This window comes from Pollachius pollachius (assembly GCF_949987615.1).
Source record: "Pollachius pollachius genome assembly, chromosome: 20".
In the NCBI taxonomy this organism is placed as follows: Eukaryota; Metazoa; Chordata; class Actinopteri; order Gadiformes; family Gadidae; genus Pollachius; species Pollachius pollachius.
Window position 1 is genome coordinate 14,681,089 of NC_136953.1, and position 13,230 is coordinate 14,694,318.

At 46.2% G+C, this 13,230-nt stretch overlaps 1 protein-coding gene across 1 annotated transcript in view; it reads right to left on the minus strand.

Moving 5' to 3' along the window:
- Positions 1–8,567: 8,567 nt before the first annotated feature.
- lurap1l (leucine rich adaptor protein 1 like) overlaps positions 8,568–13,230 on the minus strand; it is a 4,706-nt gene continuing 43 nt past the window's right edge. Inside the window, exons 1-2 of the mRNA XM_079757804.1 lie at positions 12,634–13,230; positions 8,568–10,434 (exon numbers count right to left, since the gene is read on the minus strand). The exon at positions 12,634–13,230 is cut by the window's right edge and continues 43 nt beyond it. Of these exons, the coding sequence (XP_079613930.1) occupies positions 10,042–10,434; positions 12,634–12,843 (603 nt within the window). The 5' untranslated portion in view covers positions 12,844–13,230 and the 3' untranslated portion in view covers positions 8,568–10,041. The remainder of the gene's footprint in view (positions 10,435–12,633) is intronic.

A 13,230-nucleotide genomic window follows, 5' to 3' on the forward strand; every position in this document is an offset into this window, starting at 1 on the left:
GCACCACGCTGCTGTAACTCCTCCACCCTCCACCTCCACCCTGGGGTCCTATCACTAACGGGCTTCTAAGGGGCTCAGCCTGCCCCCGCCACAAAGAGCTGCCTGTTGGGGCCAACCCGGGAGTGGGCCTGGACAGGTGGCCAACCCCACGGGGGAGTGTGTGTGTGTGTGTGTGTGTGTGTGTGTGTGTGTGTGTGTGTGTCTGCTAGAGTAATCGGAGTCAAGTCGGACACAACACAAGCCGAGGTGTGTGTGTGTGTGTGTGTGTGTGTGTGCGTGTGCGTGTGTGTGTGTGTGTTTCGTGGGTTTTAGTAGACTGTTTATGCATCTGTTCAAAAGGAGATTGGTTTTGTGAGCGTGCGGCACATGGACTGGATATCATGTTGCCTCTTGGGGACATTTTTGGAAGTTATAAATGACACTGATGATAGACGAAGATAAAGACAACACAGGAATAAATGAGGGACAAACATGGTAACTCTTTAAAAAGGTCAAGCTCAGATTACGAAAAAAACCTCATATTTGAGAGGAAATACAAAACGGGCAACACAGGACATTATATAATGAACAACATTATGTGAGTCACTCTGTTTTCATATCAGTCGGATCTTCGAACCGTTTGAAATTCATGCCGCGTCGTATTTGTTTGCAAACAGAACAGCGAGGGTGCTTCAAAACCTGCCAAACTCTGCGCTACACCAGTCGTCGCTGTCTGAACCTCCCTTGAGTGGAAAATGGCCTTTCTGTTTTCATTGAAGCGCTGAAAAGGGGACGGACGGGCTTTAAGTGGGTGCCAGGGAGAGAGTGCCAGGGCTTCAGGGCCTGTTCCGGAAGCTTTATTTGCCCACTGACCCAGCACACTAACGGGGGAAATCTTTAAGGCTCTCCGGTATCTGTTGTTTTGTCTGTATTTGGTGTTTGACCTCCAGCAATTTTAATCTGAATTGCTGGGAAAAAAGGGGGGGAGAGGGACAGGGGTGAGGTGACTTCTTAGATAATCCGGATTAACCAGTGACCACCCGAATATGGTCATTATACATTTAACAATTAAAAATACCAATCATTGGTAAATCAGTCTAACTATGGATTTGAGGTTGTAGCTTTTCAAAACTCTCGTTTGGATCTCTTTGATCCATCTCCTCATTAAAAAATTGTTTTAACAAAACTGAGTCTCACAACACACTCACAATCCAACAACTTTCTCAAAGACGATAAATGTAAATATTGAATACCAGGGCCAGATCAGACTAGGCCTTACTGGGACTGTTTGACAACCAACCAGATTTGGGTGGACATGCCATGCTTTCTGGCCGATGATCAAACAGGGCCCCGCTGACAACACATAATTACACAAGAAGCTTCTAGACAAACAAGCAACCGTGGCAAGATAAAGAACACAAACCACAAGCGACTGCAAACCACATGCTGCCACATACAGAGAGAAACAGGCAAGAAGCCCGAAAGAGAATATCTGAATAAATCAACACAGGCAAAAAAAAAAAATCTCCGGAAACATCAACTGAGACAGAGATGATACATTATTTTCATGCGCTGCGAGCGATAGAAAAGCGAAATACGACTCAAACAGTGTCCCTCTGAAACAACCGGAAAAAAGTGAGAGACAGTTCTGGGAGCCGGACAAAACTTGCTGTTTTTCCCCCTGAGGATCCCATCTCTCACGGAGCGTTCTGGAACATCACCAGCAGAGGATGCCGGTTTATGAGTGATCAGAGACAAGGCTGCTGCTTAGAGGGATTTCCGTCCTCAGTGAGGGGAAGATGTCTACGTGACTTGTACAATTAACTATGTAATGAAGACAGGCAGAAAGATACCGGCTTTTAACTGATGTCTGTTATGCATTTAAAATGGCCATGATGATCCGGGCTCACTAAAGAGACTGTCACTTTGTACCCTGGATAAATCGAGTGTGATGATGAGGATGATGAAACACTAAAGGGTTGAGAACCAGGGAATGGGAATATCGTACCTGATTTAGGCCACATTAACTTACCTGCACATGAGTTCAGAGAAGACCCTTGTTAGCGACTAAAATACCTCAGAAATTCATTAAGGCCTCCACCTAAAACCACCTCTCAGCCTAATACATACAGATACCCGATTTATCCAGACCTATCCATGGCCTGTTCTCTATCCGTGTCACTCAACTCAGATGCAATTTATCTACACACTATTGGTCGTGTGCTTTCTGCAGACCGCATTTGGCAGGCTTCAAACGAATCACATTTCAGGAAGTCCATGTCCAATCTGACTCCTGAATCGTCAAGTTGGAGGCCAAATTGAATACTGCAGCGGCACTGGGGACAAATTTAACCAAATGGCGGACATTGCTGCTGGGAGTCAGAATTCTGACTCCTGTTTAGGAATTCCAGATAACACAATAGCTCTCTCTCTCTCTCTCTCTCTCTCTCTCTCTCTCTCTCTCTCTCTCTCTCTCTCTCTCTCTCTCTCTCTCTCTCTCTCTCTCTCTCTCTCTCTCTCTCTCTCTCTCTCTCTCTCTCTCTCTCTCTGTGTGTGTCTGAAAAGAGCACAGCATAAGCCAAGATGATGGGGTCAGGGCCTTTCTGTAGAGACCTTTTTGATTCCTAATACAGCAAGGCAAAGGCTTGGTTGGTACCAGGCAGGGAAAGAGAGAGGCACAGATTGGTGAGAAAAGAGAGAGAGAGTGCCAGTGAAGAACAGAGAGACCAAGCTAGATAGAGTTTTGATTTCTTCTCTATCCTTTGACAGCTGATAGGGTCCCGTTCTAGCGACTGCACTGCATTTCCTGTGGGATATGGGGCATTGAGAGAGAGAGGTAGAGTTAGAAGTAGAGAAGGAGAGACAAAGAGAGAGGCCCATCAAAGCATCCTGAATGTCACAGGACAAAGCCTTGATGTTGTGGACATCAAGGGATTGACAGGAGGAGCAGCTATAGGTCCGAAAGCAGGAGAATGGGGACTGCCGCACTCAGACAGTGTTAAAATGAGAGAAGCTAGTCGTGATTGTATGGCAATGCATCAACACAGACACATACACACACAGACACACTCAGACAGGCACGTCCGCCTGCAGGTGGATTAGATATGATCAGTTCAACAGTTCAGCGTCTTGTCCTTCAGGCGACGTCTCTTGGGGAACGTCATGCCCTTCCTCTACTGAAGCACACAGAGAATTAGCGCTTCGTCGCGGAGTAAAGGCCCGGTCTCAGGGACATTACATATTTCACAAGTGTGCATTCCGAAACAGAGGGATAATAAGCTAATCTTTAGTGTGCGTGTGTGAATGCCTGCCTTCCCCTTGTGTGTGCGACACCTACGTGCAGCAGATTGTAACTAACGACCAATCAGGAAATTCTTAGTTCCTCATGCTTAAAGACTCAAGGTTTTCCGCGGAAACACGACGACAACTTGAGAAAATGGAGAATGTGGAAAATGTTGTCGTTAGAATCGGGACACGCAGATACCAGTAACACCGGTCTGAGAGGTAGACTGTGGTGGGGCGACTTCATTAAACCAGCTTTTTGTCCTGATGGTTGCGTTTAGAGACAGGGACAAAACAGGGAACGCAATGTCTATCTTTTGCCTTCATGTCAGCACTTGTGGGAGGATGGAGGAAAGAATGAACTAGGCGACATGTCAAAGTTTGTTTGCTGGTTCATAGTCTTGCATCTTTTCTGGGGGCACCACTGACTTAAGTATAAAAAAACTAACTAAGAGGGGTACACAAAAGGAGCAGACACACAGCAGTCAGGCAAAGAGTTATATTGTCTCTACTGTAAAGTGATGGATGTTAACACATGCCTTTAACACAACGATGACTTGATGAGGTTTGTGTGGTGAGTCACTGACTAAATATTAACTGAGGAAATGTAACAGTGTGTTCAGTGAGTGAGTCGGTGAGAAAAGATTCAAATTTTAAGTGTGCCAACGGATGAATTTATTTTATGACGCATCTGACCTCTGTTATCACCCTATCACACTGAAGCACTGCATGCCCATAGAAATATAAAGGGCAGTGTCCCAGTGTGCCTAAAGTGACTGTAGAACAGCTCTGACACTGCTGTACAAAGACACACAACAACAACATGAAACCGATGAGGAATTTGTAATTGGTTGTCAAGACTGTAATGATTCCAGCTGAAATCATACCTCATTAAGCGTCCAAGTGGGATTCGAAATACCTTTCCCTTGAAAAGAAAACAGCGTGTGTGGACTCACAAGGTCACGCGGGAAAGCCTCAGCAGTTCTCATGTCAACCTTAATTTGTTTAGTTTATCATTTGGTGTGCACGCTTGTGTTTATTTGCTGGGTGGTATTTGCAGAGCTCTTAAAAGGCTCCTGCCTGGGTGCAACAGTGGCGGGTGAACAATTTGCGAGAGCCGGGAGCTTAGGCACTGCGGATCGCTGAAGTGCAAATAGCAGAGGGATCCCAACTGGCAAACCTGCATGGAAGAAAACCTTTCCAGAGTGTACTTCTACCATATTTGGTTAGGCGGGTCCCCAAGACCAATGTGATTTCATGAGGCCCATGTGTGGCGGTCAGCAATGATGTGTCCTCTACTCTGTGGTGGGGGGCCAAGAGAGAGAGAGAGGCTGAGAGAGAGAGAGAGGCTGGGAGAGAGAGAGAGAGAGAGAGAGAGAGAGAGAGGCTGGTAGAGAGACTGACAGAGAGGCTGGTAGAGAGAGAGAGACTGGGAGAGAGAGAGGCTGGGAGAGAGACTGGGAGAGAGAGAGGCTGGTAGAGAGAGAGAGGCTGGGATAGAGAGAGCGAGATTGGGAGAGAAAGAGAGAGGGGCTGGTAGAGAGAGAGAGAGAGAGAGAGAGAGAGAGAGAGAGAGAGAGAGAGAGAGGACTCTATTAACTGCCAAAGTGGGATGTCCGTCTTGAGGTAAAGGCAGTGATGTAATAATATTCTAGGAATGAAGTGCTCACGCAGGACACGCAGAGAGTGCGTGCCGCGGAGAGAACCGCCGAAAAGAAACGGCACATTAGCAGTGTGGCTAGGCCTAAAATACATCAAGTCATTTTCCTCGAGGAAAGAGGATATTTATAGAGGCCAGGCCTTGTTAAGTTTTCCAATGGTTTCATAAATCTTTTAACAGAGTGCGCTCAAGTCTGGCAATTTAATAGGGCTGACCCAGTGAATCTAATATGCTGCATCTCTTTCACAGCGCAGACTTCGTACAAGCCATCACTGCTGAACCACCATATCAGTCCAAGGGCAATCGTTCCTGATGCTGAGATGACATCTTTTGAATAAATGTGTCTGTGGGTGCGAAGTCTGCTAGACAGAAAATTGGATTGAATTAAGATGCACTCAATTTGCTGAGATTCAGATAAACTACATCGGGGAGGTTGGAAAATGTGAAACGAGAAATCTAACGTAAACTTGAGGTCAGCGCCGACTTGTTTCCAGCCATGTTTTTCCATCTTAAGGGGTGCGTGTGGCTCAGTAAATACAGCCCTCTCCATGTTTCCCCTGGCAGTAATGGATACGTTCCAGTGTGTCCTCCCCGTAGCATAGCGACAGGTCTCCCAGATACCAGAATGCTTCCCCCTAATCACATCGTGGCACTAGCTCCAACGGTTGCTAAGTCGTTTGTCAGTGGATCGCTCATTGAAGCTCTATCTCTTTCAGGTATAATTTGGTTTGTTGAAAAACTAATTGAAGACCTTATCAACACAAATGATCCCAATCATTGCTTTGAGCTAAAGCAAAAGCTCCTTTATTCTTCACAACAGGCCAATATGTCAGCTACATAATGCAGGCCCACCAAATTGGGGGCTTGTACAACAGAGTGCATCATGGGAGCTTCCCCATCACTCCTCCACCATCCACTAGTGAAGTTCAAGAATATATTTCCTTCATCATCAATAGCTACTATCCATCCCTGCGTCCCAATAAAGGGAAGGGTAGCTACAGTACGTACTACACGTAAAAAGAAAAAGGTATGCGATTTGGAACACACCCCATCATTGTTCACAACAAATAAGAAGTAGCTTAAATTCAAGCTTCATCCACTTGTGAATGTCAAGAATACACTCCCTCATCCTCACAATTGCTTATATTCATCCCTGACTTCCAACAGGGGTAAGGGTAGCTGCAGTACGTAGGCCTACTACAGGTAAAAAAAAGTTCTGCGATTTGGAACGCAGCCCATCATTGTCCAAAACAAGTAATAGTTTTGGACCTATTTATAGGGTCCACAAAGTATAGGAAAAACCTTTGCTATACCTTTTTGGGCAGACATTTTGGATAGTATTTGAATTGGAGCTTCAGTTCAAGCTTCATTGATAATGATAACCCTGGAATGAACAATAAATTATACTCACCAAACACTTTTCAGTCGACAGCGCGGTAGAAACCAGGGTCCTTACAGACGGTCATTTATCTGGCAACCAAACCGCGGTGATCAATAACTCAAGGATGACTTTCGATTATGATTTCCTTTTTAAATATCGTCCATAAAGTTAACAGACGTTGAGCCGCAGTCGGTCCGGTGCTACGACACGTTCTCCCGAAAATACACAGGAATACGTAAACGAGATGACACGCGCGTTCTCTGCACGGAAACACACGAGTATCAGGGCCACGTGGGAATTATTATTAATAACAATAATACATTTTGAGTTTTATGAGAATAAACTCAGAGTTATAAATATAAAGTCAGAATTATGAGTATAAAATCTGAATTCTGAACAAGACCTCAGTCATTTTGCACTGAGAGATATAAAAATATACATGTAGATGTAAATCGAAAAATCTGTAATGTGAACGAGCTGTGCATGTTAACGTACTGTGTCTGGGTTGATATGTCACGAGTATCTTCGGTGTTATGCATCAACACACCATAAAGCAAGAAACTGTTGATAAACCTTGATTAAATCCATCTCGACCAATGGTGGAATTCAGAGCACCTGTCAAGTGACAACTGACCAGACCCCCATTGAATGACCCGGTTACGTCAGGCCATTGTTAACGCACTAATGCACTTGCCCTTGGGCCCTCAATTTACCAACTAGTGTTGGAAAGTGATTGGGATACCGAGTAATTCTCATCGATTGTAAGAGAGTGCCCGATTTTACCACCAGGCGTGAGTGTGATTGGCCATTTCAAAACCTGCCCTCTGGCTATGATCGAAAGATCAGTCTACCAGCTTAGCCAGTCGACTGTGCGAACTGGTAGGCTTGTCTTTTCATCAATCATCTTGGTGGGCACGCAATCTCATGATGTCACCAGATCGCAGATTCTGAAATGGCTTGTGATGTCTAATCTCACTCTGGTGGTGAATTAGGGGCCTAATGCGGCAGCGAATTCACACCTATTGGAAGGATAATCAAAAATGCTAAATACTTAAGGGCCCCTATTGTACTAGCAGGTCTAAATTAGGACCCTATAATATTTATAATTGATTTAAAGAGAGATTGTGTTTTGCCGTTCATAATTCTCTGGGATTTTGAATCGCGGTTTAGCTTGAAGGACATTTGCAGCATGTCAAACGCTCCGTGTAGAAGCGATTAGACCAGTAACATGAAACCAAATGGGGCCAAGCTGGCACTGCCGGTGGGACAGCTCAATCTGCGTGGCTAGGGGTGAATCACTGAACGCGGGTTGAGCAGAGACTGAGCTGACGCTGTTCAGCATCTGTGCTATCGTGTTTTCCTCACCACCCATACAGTCCACGCAAAGCGCCGCACATACAATGAGCAAAGGGTTCAGGTTCTTCACACTCTGGCCTCCTTGTTAAAAAAGAAACCATTGGATGAGTCTGAAATCCGAAACCCCGGCATTTACCCAATCCCCCCAGCCCCGGAGGGCTCATTAAGAATAGAATAAGCTGTGGCTGATCAAACAGCGCCGTGGCTGGCCCAACCGAGGGTCCAGTGTCACGCCGCATAAAGAGAGTGTAACTTTAGCGCTGGAAAGTTTCGCCCCATCATGGTCACTCATTTATTCGCTGGCCACGGAGACCAAATGTTCTCAGCTTCCCGAGTGATGACTTTCCCAGTGGGCATTCTGTCTGGAGCTCCGATTATCCCGGGAACATCAATGAGACTGAGTGCGTGCGTGCGTGAGTGTCTCTCTCACGCACGTGTGTGTGTGTGTGGATGTGTCTCTCGCTGTGTGTGTGTGTGGATGTGTCTCTTGCTGTGTGTGTGTGTGTGTGTGTATGTGTCTCTCGGTGCATGTGTGTGTGTGTGTGTGTGTGTATGTCTCTCTCGGTGTATGTGTGTGTCTCTCGGTGTGTGTGTGTGTGTATGTGTGTGTAACTCACACCCATCGTAATGAGAGCGCCGAAACAAAACAATGGTGAAACATTGCATGGGTCCTAACTTTGTCTGGTCTCTGACCGGGGCTAGTTGGAATTAACGGGGTGCAAGCAACGTACTGGGATAACAGGGATTACCAGGGGATTTCAAGGCTGAAACAAGATGCTTTGTCTCCCATCCCCTTCCACCACCATATCAGCCAAGCGCCACACAGAATTCCCTTCCTCTGCAAAAAGCCAAAAAAATATTTCTGGCAAAAAAAGAGAAGTCATTTCCGAAATAAATGATTGAGTCAAATTGAGTTTAAGGAGGGGTGACCCGATTTAATACAGGCCTTTGTCTTTGCCACGTTACACATTCAAAATGTAGGATCATTGGGACTCATTCGTGGCAGGAGAGGGCAGGACGTGTAACAGACATGTTTTATTCTGTCTCATACTCTCTCCCTTTTAGACTCTCCTTCTCGCCCTCGTTGAACAAGCATGCAGTTCAATTTCTGTATTAGGCAATACAAACTATTGTACACAGGGGTTAGAAAGATCACAATATATTATCATTTTGACTTGACTTAAAAATAAAAATAAACGTATCAAAACAACAATATGAAGGAAGCACCCAACAAACAGTACAGTACATCGGTACCAAAAACGAAGACAACTGATCAAGCAAGACCAGAATCCTTTTTCTTGACAATTTTGTTTTGTTTTAGATAAAAACAGAGCTTATTTTGAAAGTAGCCCACTAGACACACACACACACACACACACACACACACACACACACACACACACCTGTTTCACATGTGTTTGTCTTATCAGCCGACCGACCGTGCCAAACCACAACCAGGTATGCAAGCTTAAATGCTTAAAGCACCTTCAAAAAGGCCACAATAGTATAGCTTTGGGCAGACAAACATCCAAGCAACTGTTTTGGAATCAGCCTTGAACAACGAGAGTACTTTTTAAAACCGGTGTGAAAGGTTTGGTTTCTGAGTGCGGGAGGCTTTACAGTACCGTACAGACAATAGCAATCTTAGAAAAGCCCAAATTAGAAAAAAAGATCAAAATAGAAAAAAACAACAACTTTGGATCGGAAAAGAAAATTGCACAAAATTTTCCGAGATAATTGCACCTGACGCCGTTTGCACCTCCATTAACAGCAACCTTGAATAAAAGTTACAACAGTCGTTTAAACTTTATCGTCAGGATTATTTCCCAGACGCCAGACCAACTGACTGACGCAACCGCTACCGTGTGAACACGTTTAGCGTGACTCACTTAAAGAGACAATTCCTCCCAGAATGCAGTGTGGCGGTGGGAGTTCCAGATGTGGGAGTTCCAGATGTCAGGGCTGCTCTTAAATCCACTTTACGAGGCATGACTCGCCGCTGTCAAGCTTATTATTCAAAGGGGATAGCACATGGGGTGATAAAATAGCCTGTGATGCTGAAACATATGAATAAACAAAGCATAAAAAAACAAAACACAAAAATGAACCGGCAAATGATTCTTCTGGAGCCTCTATATTGACTGGCAAGTGGCAATGTGTGACTTTAGCGTTTACACCATACACATAAATTAAGAATTAGGATTCACGGTAACGTCGAGATAATTTATTCCCAACAACCTGGCGCCCACTTGTTGCTGCAAGAGTCAATCCCAACGTCATTTACAAAACAGATTATCGTGTCATTTCTGCACATCCTTCCTTTAAAAAAAAAAACACATTAAAACAATCCGGATGAAGCACCACCACTGTGCACTTCTCCGCTCTACCCGAAGCAGTAGTACTCATCGGATTCAACCCTGAGTTTGAGCGGCGATTTACTGAACGCCGTCTCTCCGTTAATCGCGCTTTTCTCCTCAAATGTCTCGAGGTCCGTGGGTGAGGGCCGGTCCGGGAAGTCCTCCCCTAAGGTGTCCAGATAGCTGCCCACCGACAGCCCGTCCAACCCGTCGCTGTTGCCGTCGTTCAGGCTGTTGAAGCTCCCGCGCAGCGACGACCCATCCTGGCTGTCCGATAGGCTGTACAGGCTGCCCATCAGGCTGCCCTCCTGGCTGGCCACACCCCCCTTGTCGTCCATCACCCAGCGGATGGACTCGATGCCCTCGTTGATGGACATGAGCTGCTGCATCAGCTGCCCGTCGATGGCTCGCAAGTGGGCCTGCGATTGCAGGGGACACGGAGCACATTAGAACAAACATACACATAGGTACACACACACACACACACAGTTGTACCTTAAGCATCAATCTACTGTTTTGTGAGAGCGTATTCGCGTATCAGGTGGACGCATAGGAAGGGCGGGGTGAAAGACCTCACAGAAGGGCTTTGGAGGTTGATGGAGGCCCACAGATCGATCTCTCACGCACACGCACACGCACACACACACACACACACACACACACACACACACACTTTGTCAGCCTACACAACAGCAGCAGCCCTTGAGTCCTCTTCGGTATATCACCTTAATCACATCCAACTAGTCGCTAGAAGCCAAGTATAAACAAGATAGTCCAGCAGAAGAAAACAAAAGCACTGTCAGCCGCATAAGGGAGAGTGGGCAGACTGGAGAGAACATCCTGTGCTGTAATTCTCGTTGTGGCAGACACAACAATACATAAACAAAAAAGGTGTCCACTGTGTTGATATGGATCTGTTGTTCACCCTGTAACGGCACCAGTCAGTGAACTCAGTCCTCAACTTGAGAGGGTCACAGTGAACCAGACAGAGACATCTTAACTTCCTGCCATAGACACAACCGTGCCATTGATTAGCTCTGCCGTTCAGATGCACTCTCTGGCCTCTGGGTGTGAGTCTCCGAGCCAGACCCTCCCCCCCAGTACCCAAACACACACTGATCCCTGCAGGCGCTGAAAAGACGGTTTCCCCACTGCTGCGAACGGCCTTGATAAAACAAGAGCTGTATGTGGGTGGCTGCATGTTGAACAACAATAAACCTGGCCACTGTTGAACTCAGTGATAACACCGAGGCACTGCGTGCAGGGCTAATCTCCTCATGCAAAGCGAGCTGGGCTAGTGGCTGCTGCCGGGATCTGCAGAGGTGTAGCGCAAGGATGTCTACATGAAGGGGTGCTATAAGGCATGGGAAGGGTGCCCCTCACTGCCATTTTATTCTTGCATGTTACCTTGATTATGATTGATGACTTGATTGTGTCCATATCATATTCAAGCAAATGCATATCACACACACAGGCATCCGCACGCAGACACTAAAGTTAATTTAGGACCTAAGGGTCAGGATTTTGGATACCATGTTTTTCCTCTAAAAGACTGAAAGCCAATCCACACGTGGCTGCACGTGACATGTTCCAGTGGTCCCATACATTCTGTCTGCCGTATAACATGGGTCTGAATGTCAAAGAGGAGGAAGAGACGTTGGCTCGACTGGATTAGGGATTAAGATGTAAACACAGTCGGGGTTCACTGCAGCACAAAAGGGACCAGGAAGACGGCGCAGACTAAGTAGTCTCATAATGGAATTAAACAGTCCCATTGTGTGGCCGTTCCCTTCCCCCTTGAGACTAGTTGAATATGCACTGATAACATCTCAAATCTCAGCTCACTCTAAGTGAGGTCATCTCATGAATTATTCAGTACTTCCAGGTCGAGTTGAAACTCCGTCCATGTTTTCGTTTGTTTTGTTCGCTGCTGAGCTGACTCAGTATAATGACAGGGCTTGACTACAGCTGGGGAAACGCGGTCAACTTGACCATCTGCCCAGGCCTAACTCAGGGCATGAATGACCCTGGCGATCCGAAGGGGATTTTCCCTGATTGAGGGTCAACTGAGACGACTTGACACTCGTATCGACTTAAACTAAGCTGCTGCAAGGACCTTGAATACAAAAAGTCAAGATATTTGAGGAAGGACGGTAAAAAATTGTCACTTTTTTGTGACTGAGCTGATTGGTTAGAATCATGACACCTGTTGAAAGGCTGTCAATCATCAATGATCATACGTTTTCAATAACGTTTCCAAGGCCCGTATAAACCACCTGTATGCATTGTCAGGCTGCAGATGAAATGCATCCAATCTGTCCAATCAGGGACAATTGCCCTATATTAATAATTTAATGACTTTTATAGTTGGCAAGTGGAAGTCTGAGTCATCCTAAAGCAATTACCCTCACATTGGTCTTGGGACACAAGTCGGTAGATCTACTTGACAAGATATAGATATAAATCAAAACGGTATCGGCTTACACCTTGTAGGGTGTCCTACCATGGGGGACAGACATCACATTCAAACAGATCAGAGTCCTGTTGCGTTTGAACTACTCCGCGGACACATTGCATCAATCCATGCAATGTGTGGGGATCAAGTGGGGACCACTCACCATTTCCTGCTTCAGAAACAGCATCTTGCTCTGCAGTCGCTTCAGGTCTGCAGAGTTGGCCCGGCACTTCACCGCTGTGTTCCCACTGGACTTCTCCTGCTTCTTGTCCACCTTCCCGTCCACCAGAGACCGAACCAGACTCTCGGGGACTTTGCGACCCAGTTTAGCCTCCAGATCCTTAAAATCCGGCATGACGCTGTCCTCGTCCATGCTCAAATCCAAACGTATACAACAACAAAAAAGTGTCCTTTTGCAAGGCTGTCTCGGCGCGGTGCAATCACTGCCAGTGGCTCCGAGCCGTCAGCGCAGCAGATTATGGGGTTCCGACCTCAGAACTACTCCCAATGACTTCATAAGCAGAGAATAGGTCGGTGACTGGGAGGCTGGGAGGTGGTGGTGGAGGAACCGGGCAGCAAACTATCCACAACGAGCAAGTCCTCTCTCTCCACTCTTAAGAGGAGGTCGTTTGGTCCCAGCAAACCACACTTGTTGCCCAGGACTTTGTTAACCAATGCAAACGGAGGATAGAGCAGAAAACGGAGCAGGCTCGCAGATATAGATATATATATATACAACCTCGGTGGAGGGGAGCGGCCG